At 46.2% G+C, this 26,341-nt stretch overlaps 1 protein-coding gene across 1 annotated transcript in view; it reads right to left on the bottom strand.

The window, feature by feature from the left end:
* The window catches only part of LOC115328071, a gene marked incomplete at its 5' end in the record, with an annotated part of 91,964 nt that overhangs the window by 46,542 nt on the left and 19,081 nt on the right, over positions 1 to 26,341 (bottom strand). The window contains 3 exons of the mRNA XM_029989151.3: positions 16,471 to 16,596; positions 19,760 to 19,868; positions 20,561 to 20,607. Of these exons, the coding sequence (XP_029845011.3) occupies positions 16,471 to 16,596; positions 19,760 to 19,868; positions 20,561 to 20,607 (282 nt within the window). The remainder of the gene's footprint in view (positions 1 to 16,470; positions 16,597 to 19,759; positions 19,869 to 20,560; positions 20,608 to 26,341) is intronic.

Below are 26,341 nucleotides of genomic sequence, written 5' to 3'. Positions count from 1 at the left end.
CTGAGCATATCACCAAGCATATTTTAGAAGCATCAATCATGGCCATACCCATGACATCAACACATCTTCCCAAAAAACCAAAACCGTGGTGGAATAACGACTGCCGCATGGCAAAAAAGAAACAGAACAAAGCTTGGGTAATTTTCCGCCGATACCCTACACAAACTAATCTCATCACCTTTAGGATAATGAAATCTCGCGCTCGGTCGATTCGCAGGAAGTCTAAGCGAGATAGCTTCAAGGGATACACGTCTTCCATAAACAGCAGTGTTTTGTGCAAAGAGGTATGGGACCGAGTGCATAAGATCAATGGCTGCTACCGTGCATAAACTATCCCTCTTTTGACTAGACATGGAATCTGCCCCGAAAGTATTTAGGAGCAAGCTAATCTACTAGGAGAGCATTTAGAGTTTCTCAAGCTCTGATCATTATACGCCAGCTTTCATTCGGCACAAATTCCATGCTGAGAAAATAAATATAAATACCTCAGGAGGCAACCAAGAACCTTATAATGTACCATTTACACTACATGAACTTGAGGCAGTACTGCATAGTCCCAAGCAGACTGCCCCTGGCCCTGATGGTATTCACTACACTATGCTACGCCACCTACATCCCTCAACGCTTGATCTCATTTTGTACTTATTCAACCGTGTTTGGTCGGAGGGTCATTTCCCGTCGTCTTGGAAGGTGGCCACTGTCATTCCTTTGCTTAAGCCAGGCAAGGATGCTTCATGGGCTTCCAGTTACTGACCGATAGCACTAACGAGTTGTCTCTTAAAAACACTGGAGAGAATGATAAACAAAAGACTTATGTATTACCTAGAAAAAAGCAACCTTCTAGACAAATATCCGTGCGGCTTCCGTTTGTTTCGATCCACCCTTGACCACCTGGTTCGATTTGAGACCACTGTGCGGGAAGCATTTGTAAATAAGCAACACTGTATTTCTGTCTTTTTTGATTTAGAGAAGGCATATGATACGGCCTGGCCTTTTGGAATTTTGCAGGATTGTTTTAGTCTTGGTGTCCGAGGTAGAATGCTAGGTGCTATTCAAAGTTACTTGCAATGTCGCACTTTTTATGTAAGATTGGGAAGAACCCTTTCAAAGGAGTTTTTTCAAAAAAATGGAGTTCCCCAGGGAGGTGTCCTTAGCGTAACCCTTTTCATTGCAAAGAGGAATTCTATTGCCCGTGCTATACCTCCTTTTGTGCAATATTCTACATATGTAAACGATATTCAAATTTTTGTCTCGTCCTGTAACCCTTCAATATGTGAACGTCGGGTTCAACTGGCAATTAACAAGCTACAAAAATGGGCTGACACAAACGGTTTTAAATTTTCGCCAGAAAGAACTGCCTGTGTGTGTTTTTCCGCCGGCGTGGAGTTCTGCAAGAGCCTTGTTTACAAATGTATGGAATACCAATAGTGACAAAAAGTGAACATAAGTTTCTGGGACTCGTATTTGATTCGAAATTGACTTTTGTTTCACATATTAGGAACTTAAAACTTAAATGTCTCAGATCGCTGAATATACTTAAGGTTCTATCACATGTATCATGGGGCTCCGATAGGCTATGTATGTTACGCATATACCGGGCGGTTGTTCGCTCCAGGCTTGATTATGGGAGCATTGTGTACGGCTCTGCCCGAGCATCAGTCCTAAAAATGTTGGACCCCATTCACCACCAGGGACTACGATTGGCTACTGGAGCATTTCGCACCTCCCCGGTACTTAGTCTGTATGCAGGAGCTAATGAGCCATCCCTTGAAAATAGGAGGTTTGCTCTGGGGTTTATGTATTCTATTCGAGTTCGCTCTGTCCCTCAGCACCCTACCCGCGATAGCCTCGAAAACATCAGGTTCCAGAGAACGTTTAAAAACAAACCAACCGTTGTTCCTCCTTTTGCAATTAGGAATATGAATTATGCTGCGTCTGTAGAACTAGATCCCAGGCCTCCAGTAGTTCAATGCTTAACCACCATAGCCCCGTGGGATTACCATACCATTAATTGTGATCTTACACTGACTAAACACTCCAAAAAAGATACACCAAATGAAGTCATGAGGCAGGGATTCTTTCAGCTATAAAATCAATATGAACAGTACGTAGGTCTGTATACAGATGGGACTAAAACAGACTCTGTGGTTGGCTGTGCTATGATAGGGCCATCTGTGAAACAGATCAAGAGAATCCAAAATGCAGCCACCATATTGACAGCTGAGCTCTATGGCCTGCTGTTAGCTGTTGATTACGCAACGAAAAAAAGGCTTCGCCACTCAATTGTTTACACAGATTCCTTGAGCTCATTAAGAGCACTTACATCACTGAAATGCATTAGACATCCACCTGTTTTAGAATTACAAAATAAAGTTATTGCTGCCTCGTACAAGCACATTGAGATAATTTTCTGCTGGGTCCCAAGCCACGTCGGTATCCCAGGTAATGAAAAGGCCGATAGTGCTGCAAATTCTGCAAATTAGAGACAAATAGACCTGCAAAAATACCATACAAAGACTACCACATTCCTTTGAAGTGTTGCATTCAAGCTAAGTGGCAACGCGAATGGAATAATAAAACGCATAATAAACTGCGTGCTGTAAAATCTTTTCTAGGTGAGTGGGAGAGCGCCCGGCATCGGGAACGCTTTTATGAGGTGGTATTGTGCCGCCTACGGATTGGTCATACGCACCTCACCCATGGGCATCTCTTGCGTGGAGAGCATGCTCCAGAGTGTGAACGTTGCAACATTCCTCTATCAATATCACACATCCTACTTGAGTGCCCGAAGTATGACCAAGATCGTTTCAAAAATTTTTCGCAAATATATCAAGAACATACTCCACTGCACTTAGTTATTTTACTTGGCGAACAGCCGCTGATTCAACATGCTTGTGTGTTTAGTTTTTTCTAGGACATCGGCCTTATACACCGACTATGATTTTAATTAGTAATCCGAACTCGCCTTCATCCTGTATACACTTATACAATCTCATATACATAGTTTTATTACATCATCAGCTACTATAGCTCTTTCTTCTTCCAAACATTTGCTTATACAATAGTTCCATTCTTGGTGCATTTTGGCCTTGCGCCATAAAACCCCAATCAATCAATCAATCAATCATTAATACGAACTCATGAAATTCATCGCCGCCTTCAATTTAGCTTACCCATCGAAAAACTTTACCCACCGCATATCACAAAAGTACTTGAATTTCCTGGATCTAACTGTGGAAATCGCTAATGAGAAATTAAGTACGAAACTTTATAGAAAACCTACCGGGAGACAACCATACCTCCAATTCAACAGCTGCCATCTGTGACACTGTAAGACTCTTCTGTTCTACTCTCAGGCGCACAGATTTAAGCGTATATCCGTTTTTGGCACAGCTAACTAAAACGATCCTCCGGCTCAGCCCCACCAGCCATCGACAAACGACGGCATACCATACGCAGACGAACGGGCTTGCGGAACGGCTAAACAAGACCATTGCCGGCATGATCACCACGTACGTCGACGTGTAGCAGAATACGTCGGACGAGGTCCTACCCTGCATCACTTTTGCCTTCCACACGGCAATTCAAGAGACGACTCGGGTTACACCTTTCCAGCAGGTATATAGTCGGAAAGTAATGACCATGGTACATCCGATGCTCCCCCACGTGCCAACTGATGATTGAAGCGACAACTCCCAGGTGGTTGCTCAATGGGCCGAACAAGTCCGCTAGCTCGCCCGACGCCGAATTCAAGACCTGCAGCGTGCGACGCTAGCCGCTGCAACCTTCATTGGCGAGTAGTCACTTCCAGCCCGGAGACAGGGTGTGGGTGTGGACACTCACCTGTCGAGTCGGCCTTAGCGAAAAACTGTTGAAAAGGACTTTTAGACTGTAGAATGTACTTCGTCGTCTCGAGGAGCTTAACTACGAAGTGGTGCCCGACGGACTGCAAACATCATCACGACGCCGAACACGACCCAAGGTGGTTCACGACGTTGGAATCAAGCCGTTCTGCGCTCGGTAGCTTTTATTTCTCTTTTTGTTGTTTCATAGGGCATCTTTTAGCTTACGATTATTCTGTTTTGTTTTGTGTTGTGTCAGGTCGACGCACTTTTAAAGGGGAGTGTAGATCCGCGCGAATGATCACGAAGATACGCCTCCCCATTCATCTAAAAGATTCGTCTATACTCTTACCCTGAGCGTATACGATGAGGAGGCCAGGATGACCTTGCCTAGTCAGTCTCGCCATAGCTCTTTCGCGAACATTCCAGCTCAAATATTCAATATGACAAGCATCGTAGATAAAGAGCCGTGCGCCGTCATTCACTGATTCTCTCTCGCTATAGCACGCTGTTTCCCTGACGCACCGTCGCTTGCCGCTCCGGGAGTTGACGCTCTTTGTTGTTTTCTCGACGTATATTCGCTTTCGTTTCTGCCGGAAGTTCACCCTTTTTAGATCCTTAGTTCATTTCGTCTTTTCCGGCCTCATCGTCTGTCACTTGTGACAATATATGCATGAACGAAATACACCGAAGAAAAAAAAATATTCATATAAAATAACTGCCCGCAGATAATTCAGGCTAGCTAACTAGTCCGTGGTCTCGCCTTTCTCTCATTTTATACAATGTTTTTTCTGAAACTATTAAATTTATTTTTGAACGAATATAATTGGCTTAAACCTATTATACCTTGAGTGAAACAGGTAGGACAAATATCATTTTTTACTGTTTTTGTTTCTTATCTCCACTTATGATTCTGGCATGTATGCTCCGACATCAACTTCTTGCATGTTGAAATTAACCTGAGACTAGGGTAGAGAAACAACATCAAAACGTAGAAGGGACAGAAAATAGACAGGACGACGTCGTCCTGTCTATTTTCTGTCCCTTCTACGCTTTGATGTTTCTTCTCTACCCCAGTCTCAGGTTAATTTCAACATGGTTAATATTCACCAGCTCGCCTGCACCCTTACGATTTTTTCTATGATTATTCCAGAAGCAGGCTTGACCCCCTTTTCGTATAATCCAACGTTGTCACCGCCGGCAAACACGCTAATTTTTCAAGCCTTCGCGGTTTTGGATAAACTAGGACGTCGACTGGCAGAGTTATAAGCGGATGTGGCTTGAGACGTCGTCCTGTCGATTTTCTGTCCCTTCTACGTTTTGATGTTTCTTCTCTACCCCAGTCCCAGGCTGATTTTAACATGGTTAATGTTCACCAGCTGGCCTGCATCCTTACGATCTTTTCTATAAACATTTTGCAATTTATGACTTCTAAAATGGCTTGAATTGCCTCAATTTTTAAAAATGAGCCAGTACCCTTTACACTCAAATTTTCCTTGCTTTTTAAGAACCACTATCAGTCTATAACATTCTTCTCGAAATGTTTCGTGACTCAAATTATCAAAGCTTGCGACTAAACAAAACAGCGATGCCAGTATCTGCACGAGGACGCACAGAGCGTTAGAACGATGCATTCCCAAGCTGTTTTCATGCCCACTGAAGTATCCAAAGGCGCTCCGCGGTTTGAAAGCCAGACCATCGGCAAGCGACGATGTCGATGTCGATGTGGAAAGCCTCTCGAACGGAGTGAAGATATGTTGCGGCCAACCTGCGACAGCACCGAAGGGCCCGCCGACGATGTTGTCCGGAAAGCCAAGCAATACTTGGCTATTTGCTGATGGGGTGACGATGACTGGTTGAAGTGACGGTGACCAAAGCCAAAGGAAGAACAGCGATGCCAGTATTTGCACAAGGATGACCACAGCGTTGAAACGATGCATTTCTAAGCTGTTTCCATGCCCATTGAATTATCCAAGGGTACTCCGCGGTTTTAAAACCGAGCCATAGGCGAGTGACGATGTCTATGTCGATGCGGAAACCCTCTCGAACGTACTGAAGACACGCCGCGCCCTATCTGCGAGAGCTCCATGGGGCCCGCCGACGATGTTTTCTAGAAAGCCAAGCAACACGACTATTTGCTGATGGGGTGGCGATGACTGGTTGAAGTTACGGTAAACAAAGCCGCAGGAAGAACAGCGATACCAGTATCTTCCCAAGGATGCACACAAGGTTAGAACCATGCACTCCTAAGCTGTTTCCATGCCTACTCCGTTACAGACGCTGGAAGGTAGTTCCAGCGTCTTTCACGTCATAGACCGTGACAGACTACGTGGGTCCACAGTTGATATTATAATGCCAATCAAGCATGCCGCACGTCTTCTTTGAGCGTCTACGATCGCCAGCTCAACCAATCACGCGCAAAAAAAATTACACCATCTTCCCGAGGGGAACCATGGGGTGAAGCGGAGCATCGCTGATCGTTATTAACGGTGTTATTAACGGTGTTAGTAGCTTTCGCTGCGCGCTCGCGGTCGCGTGCAGCATCGGGAGCAGCCTCTCGTTGTTGACGTTTACACGCGGCTTCCCGTTCTCGAAGGTCGGGTTCCGCCGCTCGCTTCGTACGTTTACGTTGAACTTCACGGTCCCGAACCTCAGGCTCTGCTGCTCGACGTTCTCGCACCGCCGCTGCTTCACGTTGTCGTAGTTCAGCATCCGCCACTCGACGTTGACGAATGGACGCCGCTTCTCGTTGCCGTAGTTCAGGGTCTGCCGCTCGCTCAAGCGTTAGCGCTCAGCGTCGCGTGCCCTTCGCTGCGGAGCTTTGTCTTCAGTGGACGTAGCGTTGCTGTTAGTTTGTGGGGTGGTGCTGACGCTTGCTTGCGCTAACCCACTAACTGACGGGACTGTTACTTCCATCACACTTCATCGGAAGAACGGAGTGAAGTGGAGTCAACAGCGGTGAACTGAACGCGCGCAGCGCGGTACCACTGCTTATATTCACACTTGAAGGAGAGGAGACTAGAGGAGGAGAGTTGCGCATGCGCGCGCGGTGTGAGTAGAAGCGAACGCACGCAAAGTGAACGCAGCTGGTAGAGAGAGAGAGCGGAGAGAGTAACGCGCAGCTGTTGGAGAGAGGGAAGGAGGAGAGTTGCGCATGCGTAGTGTGAGTGCGGACTACGACGCCGACGCCGCGGGACATAGACCCGAGCAAGAGATGCTCCGCATCTAAAATGCGCTGCTGAAAAATGGCATGACGCCACTAACTCCCTAAAGTACCCGTCAATTCTCACTGGCACACATGACGAGGTTACAATTAATTCCGGCGATGCCCGCCCCAAGTATAACCTTGCACACAGTTAGCAAAAAAGGAACACTAGAGTCCCGAAAAAATACAAACCGATTTACAATTTGCCGCAGATAAAGGTGCACCAAGCGTGGTCCCCTCTCCCCGTATTCGCCAAAACAGATTCATCCTGCTCGTGCGCTCACATGAAGGGCCCCATATAAAAACCGCGAACATCCGATGCGATTTCTGCACATTCACTCTGGAGCAACGTAGCACTTGCAACACGTACTAGATCTTGCTCACAAGGAACAAATTAGAAACCGTGGCCCGCGCAAAAAGAGAAAACCTATTTCCCCTCCATTTTTCAGCTTTGTCCCAGAGTTCCACAATCTGATTACCCTAGTATGGCTCACTCATAGAGTTATTATAATGTACGCTAGAGGTTCAACTGGCGCTAGTGTCTACGCGACTTCCGGGAGGCAAATTGAAGCAGACAGCAACCAGTCTACTTTTGCAGTGCTCCTGTGCATCCCTATGGGAAAACGCGCGTGCATTTTGTCTCTTCGCCGGAAAATAACTTGAATAACTTTTGTTATTTTGGTTGTACCTGATAGTATATACCAGGGGTGGCCAGGCTGGCCTGACCTAGGAGCAGCAAACAAAACCACGGAAATTCTAAGAGCCGCGGGGCGGGGGGGGGGGGGGGGGGGCAAACTTAACTTTTGTTGAGAGTCTGACTGTACGCATGGGGGCACAAGGCTGTACGACTGCACGTATGGGACTACAAGGCTCTCAAACTGCAAGCTGCAGTGTGCTTTATTCTGAAATCTTTTCTTTTTTTTTTTTTTTTTTGGGGGGGGGGGGGGGGGGGGGACCCGGAAAGGGGCGAAGGGGAGGGGGTGTTTCCTTACGAGGGATCCGCGAGCCGCACTTCGACCAGCAAAGAGCCGCATGCGGCTCGCGAGCCGCGGTTTGGCCACCCCTGGTATATACCTTTATTAATATTGAAAAAGCGTAATTGCTTTAGTTACAGCATTTTTCTTTACCACTGAACGATGTTAAACGTCGCTGTATTTCAGGCCGAAATCTCTGTACCATGGCAGGTATGTAAAAACGAGCGACGATTCTAATCAAAATGACGATTGAAAGGAATGTAGAGTGTGTTCAAGGTTAGCTAGCATTCCGACGGCGCTCATATACTGCTAATATATAAGCCTCTCATTATATGAAATTGACCCCGTCGTGATCAACTTTACGATCGGTTAAAAAAACATTCGGACGTAAAAAATAAAGTACGTGGGCTACAAAAGGTGTGTCTTTTTATTATTTCCTATGTCGGGCAGTTTTTATCGGGCACCCGTTCTCTGGCTTCTCCCTATTTCCAAATATTTGGAGAGTGCGAGTGATATTTGAACCCAGAACAAGCATCTTCGCACATATTCACGAGCAGAAAGAATGAACCAGTACTTATTTATTGGAAATCAGACTATATTACGCGGCTTTCAATTTATTTTGATCATCTGCACGCAAACGGAGTTACTTATCCAGTGTTCCAGCGTAGTTCTTCCAGTCTCTTTTAGTTTTCCACATGTCCTTCGTTCGTTTGGCACGAAAATCCCCCACGCTAGAAAGCGCCGACGCCGTGTAGGCGCTAACAGTGTCAGGCAGTGCACATAAACACACGTACGAAGCGGTTTTAGCACCGTTTTTCATGCCACAAATTTAAAATAAAAACGCCGTAACTGACCAATTATTTCGACTGCGTGACTGAGAAATGTTCCAATGTGCCACTAAGTAAAATATTCGTGATATTTGCTCTTATAATCAAGCGCAGGGAGAAAATGCACTCGCTTTTTCCCATAGAAATGCATTACCGGAAGTCAATTTCAGACTGGTTGCTGTCTGCTTCAATTTGCAGCACCACACTAGCGCCAGTTGAACCTCTAGCGTACATTATAATAACTCTATACGCTGACTATCACGATAGTACTCGAGCGGCACACCCAAGTACTTCACAGGAGTGGTTACACACTGTACATTTAAATAAATATTTGGTGTTGCCGCCCACTCTCCATGCCAGAATTCTACACATCTATCCCAATTTACAGCGCTTCCACTGGTAATACAAAAACTTTTGAACTGTTTCACCGCTGCAACATTCCATTCTTGATTTGTACAAAACAATGCGATATTATTCACGTTTGCAAGTACACGCACTTCGAATTAATCTAACTTGAAACCGCTTATTTTAGTGTTTCTAAGAATACTGAAACAAAAGGATTCTTTGTATATACAAAAAATCAGGGGGGAAAGGGTGCAGCCTTGTCGGACAGACCGCTGCACCATAATACGTTTCCCTACAGATTTATTAACTACTAGACTAGTTGTACAGCCACTGTACACCATGCGCGCACCCTCCCGTATGACTTCCTACGTTGACATGATCGATAATGGCTAATACGACATCGTGTGGGTATCCGGTCAAAAGCCTTCTCGAGGTCCACTTGTAGCATCTCGTCGCATCATTCCAGGATACTCCGCACTCTGCCAATGTTAGTAAACATTGTTCTACCTTTTATCCCACTTATCTGGTGAGGTCCAACTAACTCGTTTATAACGTTTTGCATTCTTCTGACCAAGACCTTGTGGTCGGGTTGCCTTGGTGCATACCTGAACGGGTGTAATAACACGGAGCCAACGGTTTCAACAACAAAAAACTACATTGAATGGGGCATGGACGAGACGATGAACCTTGCTACCAGCGGCGCCTGAGTCCAGGCAGCGACTCCCCGTGCGCCGCCTCTCCTCCGCCTTATCTAGGCGGCGCGTACGATTTTGGGCGTGGCCGCCGTGACGTCGTCGCCATGCGGGAAATGTTCGCCACCTGTGCTCCGCAGTCGGGCAACTGGGCTGGGGAGCCGCCAGAGTGGCCACACTTCCCCCCTCAAGCTTCGTCCGTCATGTCGATGACGGAGACGCTGCTGTGGGCGTCAGGGGATGGATGGCGCTGCTGGGCGGACTGACGTTGCAAGTCCGGCCGGTGCCCGCAGGACGAGCGCGATGGCTCGTTGATGGTCGCACTTGCCTGGTTGCCTGTCGCGCTCGATGCGTTCGGCTTCCGTTCTTTACCTAAGTTCCTTGTTCTGGCTCAGGGCTTGGCTGGCGGCCACCTTGTTGCTCTGTATCATCTCGAGCAGGAGGCTTCTGCTCCCCTCGTGGTCCTCCTTGACCCCAGCTAGCTTCCGCTCCGTCCTGTTGGGGATGACAGCAGTTCATGGTTCCTTGGGCCGCCCCTGACGCGCCAACGTCCTTGGTGGCCCGGTCCACCACGGGCCCGGGCGCCGTGTCCTTCCGATGGCGGATGTGGGGACGGTTTCGTCCACGAGCCATCTTCGTAGAAAAACAAGAAAGCAGACGACATGGGGTTCAGTTGAGGGTTGAGTCTGACGTTGTCTTCGCACCCCTTCCAGAAAGTTCGAAATGACGGATCTGAGGGGAACACACAATCTTCTCCCCCTTTTCTTGAAAATGGGGCAGATCCGTGGAAGTAGAAAACTACCCCCAAATGCGAGAGAGGCAAAGCTGAGGAGACAAAAAAAAAAGGGGGAGGGGGGGGGGTTCCTCTCTTTTTGGTGTGACCGACGTCGCAGGTTATACCAGTGCCTTGGTGGAGACAATGGGGTTTCCGGAACGGGACTGCCGTCAGTGTCGTTCCGGTCCTGCGAGGAATCTTCTTCTTCTCCTTGAAAAAATTGTTTAAGGTCGAGACATGAACAGGTCCGGTTTCTTCACTTGACTCACAGTGAACTAGTTTGTAAGTGGGTGCTGGCCACTTTTCACGCACGCGAAACGGACCTTCCCACCTGTTTGCGAGAGAGGCTGCGAAGCCTCGAGTGGTGTCACTCAGTGGGTGAGTACGCCGGAGTACAAAATCTCCCACCTCGAACTGCAAGTCATGTCGCCCCTGGTTGTACTGTTCTGCCTGCTGCGTTCGGGCGACGTCACGATTTTCTCGAGCTTCTCGAAGGTTATCGGAAAAGTGTTTTAGCAGGTCTTCTGCAAAATTCACGTAGGGGCGAAGCCTTTTTTAAGACTCTGTAGAAAGGAGACTGTGAACAAGCGGGAACGCGAGCTCCTTGCCGAAATTCATTTGGGCAGGAGTGAGACCCGTTGACCGATTAGTGGTCGTACGGGTTGCAAATGCCAGCTCGGGTAGTTCCGTGTACCAGTCCTTGTGGCGCTCGGTGTAGGCCACAAACATCATTTTTAGGTTCCGGTTTACCTTTCCCGTGATAATTGTTTGTGGGTGGTATGGGGACGTTCTTTTGTGCTTAATTCCTAGCACCGCGCATGCGTTCACAAACACCTTACTCGTGAGATAGGGGGAATTATCGCTTACAAACTGTGCAGGGAAGCCCCAGCTAGCGAATGTTTAAAGTAAACACTCCCAGATTTTTCGCGAATCTAGCTTCCGCAAAGGAAATAACTCAACCCACTTTGTGAAGTGGTCGGTTGCCACGAACAAGTACTGATTGCCGCAGGTACTACTTGGGAAGGGGCCCATTACGTCACAGTAACAAATCTGCCAAGGGCTCTGACTCACGATTGGTTGCATGAGACCGGGGGGATGACCACCACGAGGTTTTGCATTCTGGTACACCGAGCAGTTACGAGCGTATCGAAGCACATCCTACCTCATACCTAGCCAGGTAGCAATTTGGAATAACTTTTCGTAAGTCTTGCTCAAACTGCTGTGTCCTGCCAAGGCAGAGTCATGCGTGTATCGGATGAAAACCTTACGTAGCTTGCGGGGTATCACGGCCCGGAACGCGGAGCCATCCGGATCGTGATCGGCCTGGGGGATGTAGCGCGGCAGGAGGCCGTCGTCGCTCATGAAGTAGTGTCGAACTCTTTTGTCACTTGGGCGGTCGACTGGACCTCTTGCTGCCAGTCAGGCGGGCACGCGTTGGCAGAGCCCGTCATTCGGCAGCGCCTTGCGAAGCTACTCGCGGCTCATCAATGTACCCCACCATGAATCTGGGGATACTCGTGCCGTGGCCGCAACGTCATCAAAGCCATGGGTATCCTTCGAGTGTTCCTCGGGAAGTGGAGCACGAGAAAGCGCATCAGCAACTTTGTTGTTTGACCCCGGGCGGTACACGATGGAGTAGTCGTGCTGTGGGAGCGTAAGCGCTCAACGAGCAAGACGTCCAGCTGGATTCTGAAGTCCCCTTAGCCATAAGAGCGCCAAGTGATCAGATTGAATCTGGAACGTTGCGCCATCTAGGTACATATCGAAGCGCTTTAAAGTATGAATAATGGCGAGACATTCACCTTCTGCGACACTGTATTTTCGCTGCGCTGGAGTTAGCGCGTGTCTCGTGAAAGCAACTGGCCGAAGCACGCCGCCATACTCCTGCAGCAAGACAGCACCCAGGCCACAGTCGCTTTCATCTGTCTGCAAAACGAACGGCTTGTTTAAGTCAGGGAGCTGAAAACAAGCGTTGTCAGACACGGTGTTTGAAAGGGATGCGAATGCGCATTGTTGTTGTTCGGCCCGACACCACTTGACGCCTTTTTTAGAAGGTGATTGAGCGGTTGGGATGTCTCGGAAGAGTGGAATGAAATACCGGTAGAACGCAGTCATTTCGAGATATCTTTGTAGGCTCTTTACGTCATGTGGGCTAAAAATTTCCGTTAGCCCTAGCAACTTATCTTCGCTAGGGCGGAGCGTGCCTTTATCCACAACGAATTCAAGGAGGTTAATCTTGGGCACGGCCAATTGAACCTTTTCGGGATGAATCGTGAGCCCAGCATTACGCATTCGCTCAAGTACAATGCGAAGGTGCTCGACATGCACTTCGTGTGTTAGAGATGCTCCTCAGAGGTTGTCGAGAAAACAACCACGTCATCCATGTATGTCATGGCAAATTCGTACTTGAGCGTCCGAGTACAACATTCATCAGGCGTTAAAAACTGGCTTGAAAGTTAGACAAGCCAAACGGCAGTCGGGTGAACTCGAACAATCCTCTGTGGCAGTTGAAAGCAGTTTTTGGAACGTCTGATGGGTGAATCTCGATCTGAAAAAAAAACCCACGACTGCAATCCAGCGTTGTAAACACTGTCGTGTTACGCAGCTCGTACATCACGGAGGAAATGCGGGGGATAGCGTTGCTGTCTCGTACGGACACATCGTTAATCCACCTGGAATCCACGCAGAGTCTGGCTGTTCCGTCTTTTTTCGAAGCAAGGACAACGGGGAACGCCCAGGGGCTCTTCGACTCACGTACTGAACCGGTGTCGGTCATTTCCTCGAGCGCCGCATCTAGGAGTGCCCTTTTGTGGACGCTAATTGGTCGAGGGTTGCACCTCCGAGGCGGCGCGCACCGGTTTGGTGACGCGCCGCCTCGGACGTGCGTCACGAAACGCACGGGGAGTCGCTGCCTGGACTCAGGCGCCGCTGGTAAGAATGTGAATCGTCTTGTCCATGTCCCATTACATGTAGTTTCTTGTTGTTGAAACCGTTGGCTCCGTGTTATTCCTCCGGGTCGGGTATGCAGCAAGGCAAACCGACCACAACCTCCATCAGAACTTTGTAGTCGACGTTGGTCTAAGTTATGGGAGGATACAATGTCACGAGCCTGAGTTTAACCGCATCTTCTCTTAGGGATGCGGATGGTATGCACCGTTAGTAAACATGGCGGAAGAAAGCTAAGATCGAAGGCTTCGTTAAAAACGTCCGCCAAAAACGAAGACAGTGTATGATTCAACGCTTTACAAAAACCCGCGCTTAGTCCGTCTGGGCCAGGGGATTTCCCCAGGTTCAGAACGCCAATTGCCATCCTGACTTTTTCGTATGTAGCAGAAACTTCTAGAACTGAGTTTGTTTCATCATCTTGCCTAGGCATTAAAGACAAACTCCACTTTTAATCTTTTCAGAATTTACGGGATTAGATGACAACAAAGCGATATAATACTCGAAAAATGCTCGCTCGATTTTCGCGTTGTCGCTTGTGACTGTAGCGCCTTTTTAAATTTCTGCGACATCATTCCGACAATTGTACTTTTTTCCATTCCTAAAGCTCGCTTAGTGGGCGTCTCCCCCGCTATCAATCTGTCAGCCCTTTCCCGCACAGGTGCCCTGCAGTGGCGTTCTTTATCTAGCTACTCGAGTATTTCTTTAAGAAATAAAATATCCTCCCTGAAAATCCCCGGCCTTCTAAACTCTTCTTTAACTAGCATCTGCAATCTTGAACATATTAACTTTTCCATTTTATGTTCTTCGTTTTTATTCGCACTAGCTTTTTCTATGGCCATTCTCTTGATATTCTGCTTAAATATTTCCATAAAAATCCATACCCAGCTGATTTGTCGCCGGCTGTCTTTTATTCAGCCGCAAACAGAACATGATTCATGAAAATTTCAAATTTCAGGAGCTTCGCATTTAGTTTCCATAGTTCCGAAGAAACACTTTTTTAAATTCATTTTTGCTGCCAAGAAACAACTTGACCAAACAATCGTTATTAAAAGAACCTGGACTCACGCTCTACTCAAAACATAAAGGAATCAACTCATTCTACACATACGCGCGATTTCAACGGGCGTGACTTTCCCCTTGAACATGTGTAAACAGAACATCGCGGCCGTTCCTCAGACGTTCTCCGTCGTCATCTAGGCAGCAATCGGTAATTATACTACAAATTCTGACCGTTGCTTGCCCTCAACGCCCCTCCAGCCGGCGACCATCTTCCACTTGCGCTCGAGCGGGCGCAGCTGTAGTTCCTGTCCGGTCGTGACGCCGAGGTCTTCGAGCGGGCGCTTCGCTGAGTCCACTTCGACGTTTATCTTTGGCACGACGGTGACCTCGTCATTAACCGGGGCCGTTCCAGCCACGTCGCTACCCGTTGAGGTCGCCGACCGGGCCCCACTTCAGGATGTGTGGCCCAAACCGCGTTAACCGGCGGCTTTGGCGGCGAGGCGCTCTCCCCTGCGGGGACGGTGCTAGGGGCGTTGTCCTTCTTGATGTCCTCAGTCGGGGCTCCAGCTGGTGCCGCCGCAGGCTCCGCCTCTTCCTCGTCCATCATGTGGTGTGCGTTCTCTTCGCATAACCCTCGACCAGCGGCAGGGCGTACGAGCGAACGCAGTCGTCCTGCTCGTGGTTGAAGGCACGGCCCTCAGTTCACCTGAAAGCTCGGCGATCCCGACGGATGCGCCCCGCCATGCGACACCGGGAGCAGAGGGGTAGCCGCCCAGGTACAACAGCGAGCACCATGCCACCGCCGAGCGAAAGTTGGTGCGGCAAGCGTTCGCGGGTGACGCCCTCTCAGAGAACGACGCGAACAATACGTGCGGTGAACCCGACGCCGTCGAATCCTGGCACCTTCCAACGCTCGTGCGCTACTTCTCTCACCTCGCCTTACTTGGTGAAAGCCCGGTGGATGGCTTCGTTCGTGACTCCAAACCAGACCAAATGTAGCTTCACCCTCAGCTCTTGCTTGAGAGGGTCGACGACGAGGCACTTCCTTTCTTTGACGACGAGCCGCCCCGCCTCGAGAAGTTTCTTCTTGGCCTCGTCGGTCCTCAGGTTGAGCAGCCAAACGTGGAACATCTGGAATGCCCCCCTCTTGACCACCTCCCCGAGGACACCTGCGTCGCCAAGTGGTTTCCAAGAGTCCTCGATGCGATACGAGCGACAGGCCATGTTCCCGTGCAGCACGACGGTTTCCCTCATCGAGTCCCCTGAAGGCAGCTGGGGCAAAACAATCCTATAGTCTTCGCTGCTGTTCACAAACGAATCACCAAGGCCGGCGAGGCCCGTTATCGCTGGTCCTTGGGCGCCCATGATTCAGCGTCTGATGCACTAGGCAGCCGGAAGAAGAATGCATGCGACGCAAGCTTCCGTGTCCGCCGCACTTCCAGCTCGCTGGCAGGAAGGGCTTTAGAAGCGATATGGAAGGGCGATGCGAACTGGGCCCGATAACCACATCGCGTCCCACTCTTAAAGGCTAAGCTTAAGCGTCCTTCAAGTTTTTTAAAAGGTGTACACACGAAACGTATATACTTTTTCGTCTATAGACCTCTCCATTCTCACATTTATATCGGATGTATATCCGGTATCAATGAGAAAATAGCTCATTGGAACCACTGCGCGTTGTTCGCTTTTCCCGCAATGCACAAAAGACCACGCTACGAACCTTGCGCAATGAAAGCTACCAAGGACCGACAGGACTCGATATTAGTCAGTATTCAAACTTGATAAACAAATGCCTAGTTTCTGGTCTGCTGAAATCGTTGCGGTCCCCTAAAAGAGAAATAGCACAAAAAATATTTTAAGCCACTTACTGATGCGTCTTATAATGATTGAGGATTGCTGTTTTGCCTTCTTCGCTGAGGCCGTAATATCGGGATCCCCCGCCGGGTTGGGATAAAAGAGAGCCATCGTGTTCCGCAGGTCTTGCGGCGCCCAATCTACAGTTGAAAAATGGAAGCAAAAATCAAAAACATCAGGAAGTCCACTCGTTCGGTTTCAATGTTTTCGAAGTCTTGAATGCTAAGATGCTTCAATCAGAGGCTGCTTTTATATACAGGGTGTTTTACTTTAATTAGAACCTATCTTCCAAAAAATAGCGAGTGAGAGGTAGATGAGTTTTGTTTTCAAGGTGTCGTTTTCAAGCTCTACGAAAATAGGTAAGGAGGTAATTATCACAGTATGGTTACTTATTAATCATAATCTCCTACTTAACTTTTTAACTATTTGTTTTAGGGAATATTTTGAAAAATATGTATTTGGCGACAATTACTGTTAGAAGCCAAGCCAATATTAAAAAAAAAGATTCAGGAGGCCAAATGCGTTCCTAAATATTAGTCGACGAGTTTTCTTGTTTTGTTCGTCTGATTTAAAAATTTCACTAAAAAAAGAGCGTCCCAAGCACTTTCCACAATGACGCATAGAAGTGTGACCTCGCCTAACGATAAAGCATTCCTAGAGAAGGGGAACAGGAGGACAAAGAACAAACACAAATCTCCAAACACAGCTAAGTGACTGGTGCGCGACTGAAAAAAACCTTTTGGTCCTGGTATCAAACTAGGAACCTCTGCACCTCGTCGTTTCACTCATGTCGTCACTATAGCGGCAGCGTTTCCTTGGCGGCACTTGGGTGGTGCGCCGACGACAAAAGTGACCACGTACTTACACCAGTACGTCACCCTTCGAAGCGTCATTGTGGGCAGAGCTTGACGCGATTTTTTTAGCGGTATTTCTAAATCGAGCGAAGGAACACAAATATGTTTCGATTAGTTTCTATATTTCGCATATTATATGAATTGTTCCGGCCTCTCGTGCTAATTTCGTTCAATTATGCAATTCCAACATGCAAGTTAAAACGATTAGTTCAGAAGTTATTTAACAAACTTTAGCCAACTTTTCAACTCGCCGTGACGACTAGCCCCTCAAGTAATGTCCGCAGAGTCCGACAAATGCTCGGTGAAGACGGAACTTGTTTAACTTTTACCCCATTTTTAAGTATGTACGAATTAGAATCAAACCCTATCTATAGTGTTACGATTAATTTGGTGAACGTATACTGAGATCAATCACAAAATTAAATGAGAACGCCAAATGCAAGGCAAACGAAACTAACATTAGTAGAAGAAATGTATCGAAACTTTGCCCTGTGAACACAAAAATAGCTGATTTTTTGTTTAAAAAAGACGACTCATATGAAACACTAGCTCTTCTGATACTGGAGTTTATTATTTTGTTGTTCTTTGTTCAGTGCTTAACTTAATAACTGTAAACTTTATTTGCGTAGTATTATGAAAAAGGGTACCTGAACTTCAGGGATTTCACTTCTGTTTGCATAATCCCGACTGTCGTTTTACAGGGTTGCCCAGCAAAAAGAAGTGCTGAAATTCCGGAAAGCAAGGCACAAGAAAAGCTAATCGCAAGAAAGTAAGAAATATCTCGGTGTTCATATCAGTAGCTATTCATATTCATACCTATGAATACCTCGGTGTTCATATAACTAATGACCTCTGCTGGAGCAGCCATGCCAAATATATCACTAACAACGCTAATCGCTCAAAATAAACTTTTTCCTTGCCCCTGTTTCACTTAAACTTCCCCTACATAAAACTTTAGTGCGCACCAAACTTGAATATGCAGGCTCTATCTGGACCCTGGCGTATCCCTAGCGTCATCCATTAAATCTATTCAAAATCGCTCCGCACATTTTTTACTCTCTATCACCGTACAGCCAGCGTCACCTCCATGAAAGCGTCTCTACATTTGCCCAACATCTCCGTTCGTAGAAAAATTGCTCCCTCTGTTTATTTCACAAGATTTACCACTCTAATCCTGTGCTTCGAACCTCATTTTTTTTTCAGAACCATCAGTCATATCGCCGCGCACCGATCATCCACTAAATGTAGGAATCCCCTACTGCCTCAGCTCCACCTTTTATGCCTCCTTCCTACCCCTGACCTCCGTCGACTGGAGTCGCCTTCCCTCATCCATAGTCTCACTTACTGACGCTGCTGATTTTAAAACCGCCATCACTGATGTTCTGAATAATGTTCCATAGCGATCCTATACCTCGTGTTTTTTGTGCGTATTCTTTTATTGTTTAATTTATATTAATCTATCATTCCACACCTCTCTGTGATGCCTTCGGGCCCTGAGATTACAATAAATGAAATGAAATAAACAAGATGACATGTGGACGTGCCTTTTTCTATTAAACAACTCATTTGTGTGCTCCAAAGAATAACTGTTAAATAAAAAAATGTCTCATCAGAATTTATTCAAAAAGTGTCTGTGTTCGTAGTTGGAGTGCACGCTAAACGAACGTTCAGTTCGAAATCTTCGATAGCGTAATAACCTGTGTGAAACTTTAATGTTTTCTAACATTCGTTACAGGTTATAATACCTTGTAAGCTCAGGCACGTACTTATTTTATTAAAAATTCTAAAGAATTAAGAGAAAATACAATATACACGTATAAATGCTAAATAGGTGAAATATAAATGCGAAATAGCAGCACTACACTAATACACCGTTGTGGTGATATGAAATGCAATACAACACATAATTGAAATCAGCTGAACTAATCACGGCTCATGGTTAAGAAGCTTTTACGAGGTACTAATGGTGTTATTTACCCAAATCGAGGGTCTCCGAGACATATGCATAAAAAACTTGCAAGGTGGAATTTCTCTCAAATATTCGCTGTTCAATGTTTTCCGCGTATGATTATACATCTTTTATTGCGGTTGCAGTGAATGAATAATGTTGGCCTAGTATAGGTTATAAGTATGAAAAAAATATTATGTTTTACCAAATAAAATTGATTGCATCTTAGAATATTCGCAAGTAATCATATTTCTATAAATTTGGTTTTTTCTGCTCCCTTTCGCCAAGCTTCATGCAAAAATGTAGAAAAAGCAACTAAACGAAGCAGCTTATATGAAAATAGTTAAATAAAAAATTAGAATATTTATTTTTTAATTCAAAGAGGTTGTGGCGACAGGGGAAACATGCATATTAAAATAGTAAAGAATAAACAAACATTCGATGTTTTCAATGCTTCAAGATTACATCATCGACCCCGCATAGATAATGAGGATTACTTACAGAAGTGATATCTGTTGCGCCAAATCAGTTGCACCGTTAAAAGAGTTTCCATTATCGTAAACAAGGCCGAATTTGCCGTTCGTGCACACACCGCCTATTTTTGGCATACCTGTCAGTAAATCAAACATATAAAAATGTGCAGCTTTAGTTATGTACTTCTCTGTTTTTACTGTAATGTTTATCTAAAAATGCATGTCAATACATCACACATATGAATGTACAACTCTAGAAATGTTTTTGTCGGCCTTGTTGAATTTTAAGAGCACAAAACTGTGTTTTCTCTTACCCTACTACGTACTACAGCTAAGACTATGGGTCGTCAGGACCAATCACAATAAATTTAAAAGCACTCTAGCGCACTAATCACGCAGGCAAGACAGCACGCGATTGGGCATGACTGCCCCCTAACTTTGGCTTTGCTGCATTTGTATTTGTTGTAATACTTTCTTTTTAAAGATTACAGGAAGAAAATAACGATCAACTTTCATGTCGCGTGTACCTAATAACATCAGCCATTCCCTGCTTGTTTTCGATCTCCAGTTGTCGAAATAACTTTGTGCTATGTTCGACACAAACCAATTGATCTTAACATGAAGGCGACTGCACTTTTCATGCGGGGAACGTCCAGGTATAGAGACTTGCACTTTTGTGAAGATACCACGCAAGCGACATATATATATGGGGTAAAGTTTAATCATTTGAACTAAGAAGGGAGAAATTAATATTACGTAAAACATCGTCCCACGCTTTGTGTTTCTGTTTTATGTATTGTGAACGCCAAAATCACGCATATCTACTCACCAATCCAAGAGCCATCCGCCCTTAGAAATGCAGGTTCAACAATCCGGCTATGCAAAAGAAAACATTAAAAAAGTATAAACATGCTTGTTTTTTATAGTCATTTGTATCAACAATAATCTAATTACTGACAGTGCTATTCTATTTTCAAAGCTCGCAGTATGTGGAACACTTACGTTTTCTACTTTAAGTGATAGGAAGGGTTAGGTTATTTATATTGAATGCACATTTACGTCTGCGAAGTCAAAATATACCTCTTCATATGAAAGTTGTCATATCGGTTACAAGTTAAAATACGTTAGCGCGGTCATACTTCCTAATGCAAAACCACAATGCCAACATGGAGATTTATATAGCTTGACTGAATCAGCTTTGTTTTGCAAAAATAATTTTAACGTAGTGTTTTGAATCAACTCAAATATAACTGTTATAACAAGACTATAAATATGCCGCGAAAATTGGGATTTTCTACTTTTATGTTTCAATGGCTTCAATCAGGTCAGCTCAATTTTGCGAATGCACGCGTTTGCTCGTTGTGGAAAAGTTAAAACAAAGTTCTCTGAACTGTCGATTGCAGAGTGGTTCTCACTTGACCCGTCGCCAGGCATTATCTTACAAACCATGACAATATCTGTGGCATTATTGTCACGAAACACGCGGTAACGAAACCAAAATAACTGAGGAAAGTGAAACGTTTAATGGGGCGAACTTGTGCCCAAAACAAGAAGTGAACAGAAGATAACAAAAGAGCGCCGCGGACATCGAAGTGGCCGTAACAGGAGAGTCGAACGCTGGGGCGAGACTGACTGAGGCTCGCCACACGGAGCGCGTTATGTACGCGCGTTGGCTTCTGGAACTATCGGCGTCGAGATTTCGGCGGCTAGAACATTCGGACTTCGGACAAGCCACAGGGTTCTCGAATTCACCATATTATCAAACTGAAAGAATAAATAAAAAGCGCGTAGCTCCCAGTAATCGAACCCTGGGCCTCCGCGAGAAACTGAGGCGCGAAACCACTCGGCCACGCACGCGCTCGCTCGCCGACACGCGTGACGTTACTCCCCCATGTGAACGAAAAACAAATACAAAGCAAGGAAAACAAAATAATAAGAAAATTAGGAGGCTGGCAAAACACATTCCTATCAAGCGTTGCAGGGGATCATAGTTCACAATCTATCGTGCGTTGTACGGCATGAGGTGCTCGACGTGGACGACCTCAGGTCGTGGTAGGCGGCGTGATGCTGTCGGGCATGAACTCGTAGTTTAGCTCCCCGATGTGACGAAGTACCTTGTATGGTACAAAGTACCGTTTCTGAAGTTTCTCACTGAGGCCGCGGCGACTGATGGGCGTCCAAACCCACACGCTGTCTCCCGGCTGGAAGTGGACGTCCTTGCGACGAAGGTTGTAGCGGCCCGCGTCCACTTGTTTCTGGTCTTGAATCAGGAGTCGGGCGAGCTGGCGGACTACTTCGGCCCGTTGAGCAACCACCTGGCCGTCGTCGCCCTCATTGTCAGCTGGCTCATGGGGCAGCATCGCGTCTAGCATGGGGGTTACCTTCCGACCATGTACCAGCTGGAAAGGTGTAAATCCAGTGGTCCCTTGAACCGCCGTGATGTAGGCGAATGTGGCGTAGGCCAAAACTTCGTCCTACGTCTTGTGCTCTACGCCGACGTACCAAACACCTGAAAGGGCGCGGGAGTACCGTGCCGCGTGTTTTCTTACGGGCACTGGCGACCTTCGCCATTCGACAAGTTGTACTCTGCAAGGAGAACTATGGAGACAACAGCTCGCCGTGGCTACTGATTATCCGGACCGCTATGGAGAGTAGGGTATTGTCCTACTATCCTTTACAGGCTTTGATAGACCCGTTTCTCTGTCCATTGATATAGGCACATAAAAATAAACGAATAATATTATTATTGTTATTGCTGTCGTTGATGTTGCGATACGCCGACAACAAACCATTTTTAAAGAAATAAGGGTTCTCAAAGATCGCACTACGCTCCTGGAATGCGTAATTTCATTTTAAAAATGGTGCTCCGACAAACTACCTCCGATTGAACCGTTAAAGAACAGAAGTAATTTCATTTTCTCGTAAGACTTAAAATACATTTTTTGCGTATAGCTGCGATGATGAGCCGTTGTCATAAGTACGCGAAGTCACGGGTCTTGGGGTCCTCTTTGATTTGACAGATTTGACAGTCACTTAAACACAGTGGTTCACCCGTTTTTGCATACTTTAGGTGCCGTATCTCTCATAAAAAATAAAATTGTAAAAACTCGTCCACAGTTCACAATAATTAGGCATCAGCTAGAGTACCCCTCAGTAGCATAGAACGGAATGTCGAAAATAAAGTCTTTGCATGTTGAATGAGTTCAAAACAATTTTATTTCCATCAAATTTTCCTCTCTAAAAGAAGGTGTACACTCCAGTACTAAATAGAGCGTACGAACTCGGCCAAAGACCAATCACTGCGCAGGAGGGTGAGGTCGAACCCGATTCGACCAATCCCAGTGACCAGACAGGCCGGGGCTTCTTCCATTTCTCCCATCCCAGCGACCATTGACAGGCCGTGGGCATCGATGGCCACACCCACAGTGCTCACCGGCATAGCAGAACCCCCCCAAACCACGTTGGCCATTGGCCAATCGTAGCTCGTCGAGGTCCAGCCCCCAAATGACGTTCGCTATATAGGTGTGAAATCACGATCAAGGCGTGTGCCAGGCGCGTACCAGCAGGGTACCAGCAACAAAGCAGCAAGGGGGGGCGGGGGTGTCAATTACAGCGGATGTCATCACCATGACAACCGGAGTCATCAAGTGATGACAGCCATGCGATTTCACCGGGTTCGAGCAGCATTCGAGAGAGGGCGTTATAGGATTCGAATTATGGCGCGGGAAAGTGGACTTGCAGGGCGTCAGTGCTGCGGTCACGTGGCGAAGGTCATGTGATCTTATTTGAATCGCTGCGCGGTAAATGTTTTATTCGCTAAGAAGGGACTTGCGCCGGCTCAGAATCGACCTTGGTGACCTCGTGCAAAGCGGACCGACGCTCTAGCATCTGAGCTACAAGCGAATTACTTCCCCGAGATCTTAACTCGTGCTAGTTATCCCTATGTCGCGCGCGCGCCCCCCATTCAGATCACGTTTTAAAGCTGTTGTACCACTTGTTTTTTGTAACTTGGAGGTGAAATATCAATACGGTTTTCGCTCCCATGTATCTTGCACATTATTGCTGGTTAAATTGTATTACAATATCACCTTGGAATTGAGGTCAAAAAAGAGGTTCACCTTGTTTTTTTTTCTCGATATGTGCAGGGCTTTTAATAAAGAGGATGACTGTTTGTTACTAAAAAGTTACATGTTTTTAATATTGATTCTGATGTTTCTTTCTAGATTGGTAACTACATTTTTTGATGGAAAGCCGCGTGTGATTTTGGATGCTCATACATCAAACACCGTAACCGTTACATCCAAAGTCCCACAGGTCTTGGTCTTGGGTCCTCTTCTTTTTCTGACGTACACAAATTACATGTTTAACTATTTGTTCGCGTCTTAAACTATTCGCTGAGGATCTTGTTCTATAGACAATTGACGAATATAAAGATTATTTTAAACTTCAATGAGACATTATTTTTATTATTATTATTAAGGAACTTTATTTTCCATTTCAATACATAAATGGAGGAAACAAGGGGAAAATTACAGTATCAATCTGATCTAGTGACCGGCGCGTGAAATGTAATCTAAGTAAATGTAGAATGGTAAGGTTTTCGAGGAAAACAGAAGTTACAGAAGACCTGTGCTAATTATTGAAAACAGGAACATTGAAAGAACAAATTCAATTGTTTATCTCTGTGTAACTTCTCTAGCGACCTGCCATGGTTCAATCATATCAATGCTATAACAAAAAAAGTAAACAGCCTCTTCAGATTCTTGTTTCGGAATTACCAGCGTTTCCCTTCAAAACTAAAAGAGATTATGTGTTCTTTTTTCCGTTATGGCGCACCGTTCATTCAAGAGGGCGTCCATCAAACCATTCTGCCAATCCTTGGCCGCGAGGCAACTTTATAGCTGCCTCGCCCCAGGCACGATCACATGGCCGTGTCGCCGCGGAGTCGATCGGGATCTCTAATTCGGCTCCCGACGTGCCACTTTCTCTCCTAGCCACGGGATGGCGCTGCAGGCGCCTCGTGGCGGGCAAGGAGAAATCTCCTCGCCCATCGATCGAGAGATACTCGGTGGGCCAGGGGGCGAAAGGCCTCTTAGAACTCTGGGGGCTACCGAGCCCAGGCACGTACAGGGCGACCGGATCTAGGGTAATCGTGGGACACGAGGCCCGGGGGCCCTCTTTGTGTTTAGGTTTGGGCTTAACGTGCGTTTGTAAATATTTGTGTAATGTCGCGTGTATTTGTAGTTTAGATAAGTGTTTTGTATCATTCTGTTTTATTGTACCAATAAACGGGGAGCGGAATCCCGCTCCCGTGAAAGAACCAGGCAGGATTCGGGTTGTCGACGGACCACGTGGGAAACGGCGAATCGGCGGCGGTACGCGAATTCGTACACCGTTTACTCCTTTAATCTGCGTACGAAATATGGGACCCCGAAAAATGTATACCTCATAAACCAGAGCGATTGCAAAGTCGCTGCGCAAGCTTTGCCTTATATAAGTTTACGTTCAAAGCAAGTTTCACAAATATTAAATCCCAATTGAAATTAAAACTGTTGTATTGCACAAGAATCCGGACCTAAGACAGTAGTTTTGTACAAATTTATAATAGTGCAACCCGTATAGCTAGAGATAACTATATTCGAAGTCGGTTGTGAGAAAGATTAGAAGAAAATTGTGGTGTTTTCTGGCGCATCTGAGACAGAGGCCATTGTGCGCCAAGAACAAGGTATGCTTTTATGAAAACGATCAAATATCACTAAGTATGTATTGCTCACGTTACAGTGACACACGTTCGCTCTTTCTTAAAGGTGTTGTAAAAGCAAAATGCTTTCTAAAAAAATTAAAAAGCTTGGGCGTATAAAACTAGAGATTAATCATCAATTACAACTGCAATATATAATGGTTTGTGTTTGTTAAAAAGATAGAACAAAAGGTACGACGTTTCTTATGAGGCTGCGGACAGACTAATAGATTGTAACATTTTAACTACGATTTGGGGGAATCTGTGGCCGAGTGGACTAGCGCACACCAGCTCGGAGCACGTGGAACGAAAGCTCGCGCTGCAAAACCCAGGAATTCGGGATTCAACCTCGCTAAATTTGCAGACGGCTGGTAATCAAAGCTTCGACTCGCTAAATTTGGGCATCATCTCACAGTCCCTTAGCATTAGCCGCGTAGCGCTAAATTTTAGCTGGGTGAGAGTAAAACTTTCAAGGTAACTGGCCGTGCTAGATTTTGTACAAGCGTAAAGCTTTAATTTGGCCCTGCTTGAGGAGCCGCGCCAACATCTGAAGCACACAGACCGTGCTGGACCCAGGGAATATTTAGATAGACCTGACTAGTGTTAGGACTTTTAAGTGCTCCTCACTAAATTTGCTGAGATCTGGTGGTAAAATCTTCGACAATCTAAATTTTGGCATCATTTGACGATCCCTTATCACCAGCTGACTACCGTTTAATTTTAGCTGTGGTGACGGTAGCTCTTTGAAGCTCACAAGTCGTGGTAAACTTTGGCCCAGAGTAAAGCTTTGATGTGGTCTTGTTGAATTTTGGGACACAGGATAACAGCTTAAAGGGATACTTCAACGAAATTTGAATATTCCCGTCGTGT

The sequence above is a fragment of the Ixodes scapularis genome, unplaced genomic scaffold, assembly GCF_016920785.2.
Source record: "Ixodes scapularis isolate PalLabHiFi unplaced genomic scaffold, ASM1692078v2 PGA_scaffold2__306_contigs__length_199485367, whole genome shotgun sequence".
Lineage (NCBI taxonomy): Eukaryota > Metazoa > Arthropoda > Arachnida > Ixodida > Ixodidae > Ixodes > Ixodes scapularis.
The sequence above is the reverse complement of the archived record's forward strand: the minus strand, read 5'-3'. Positions and strand labels throughout refer to the sequence as shown.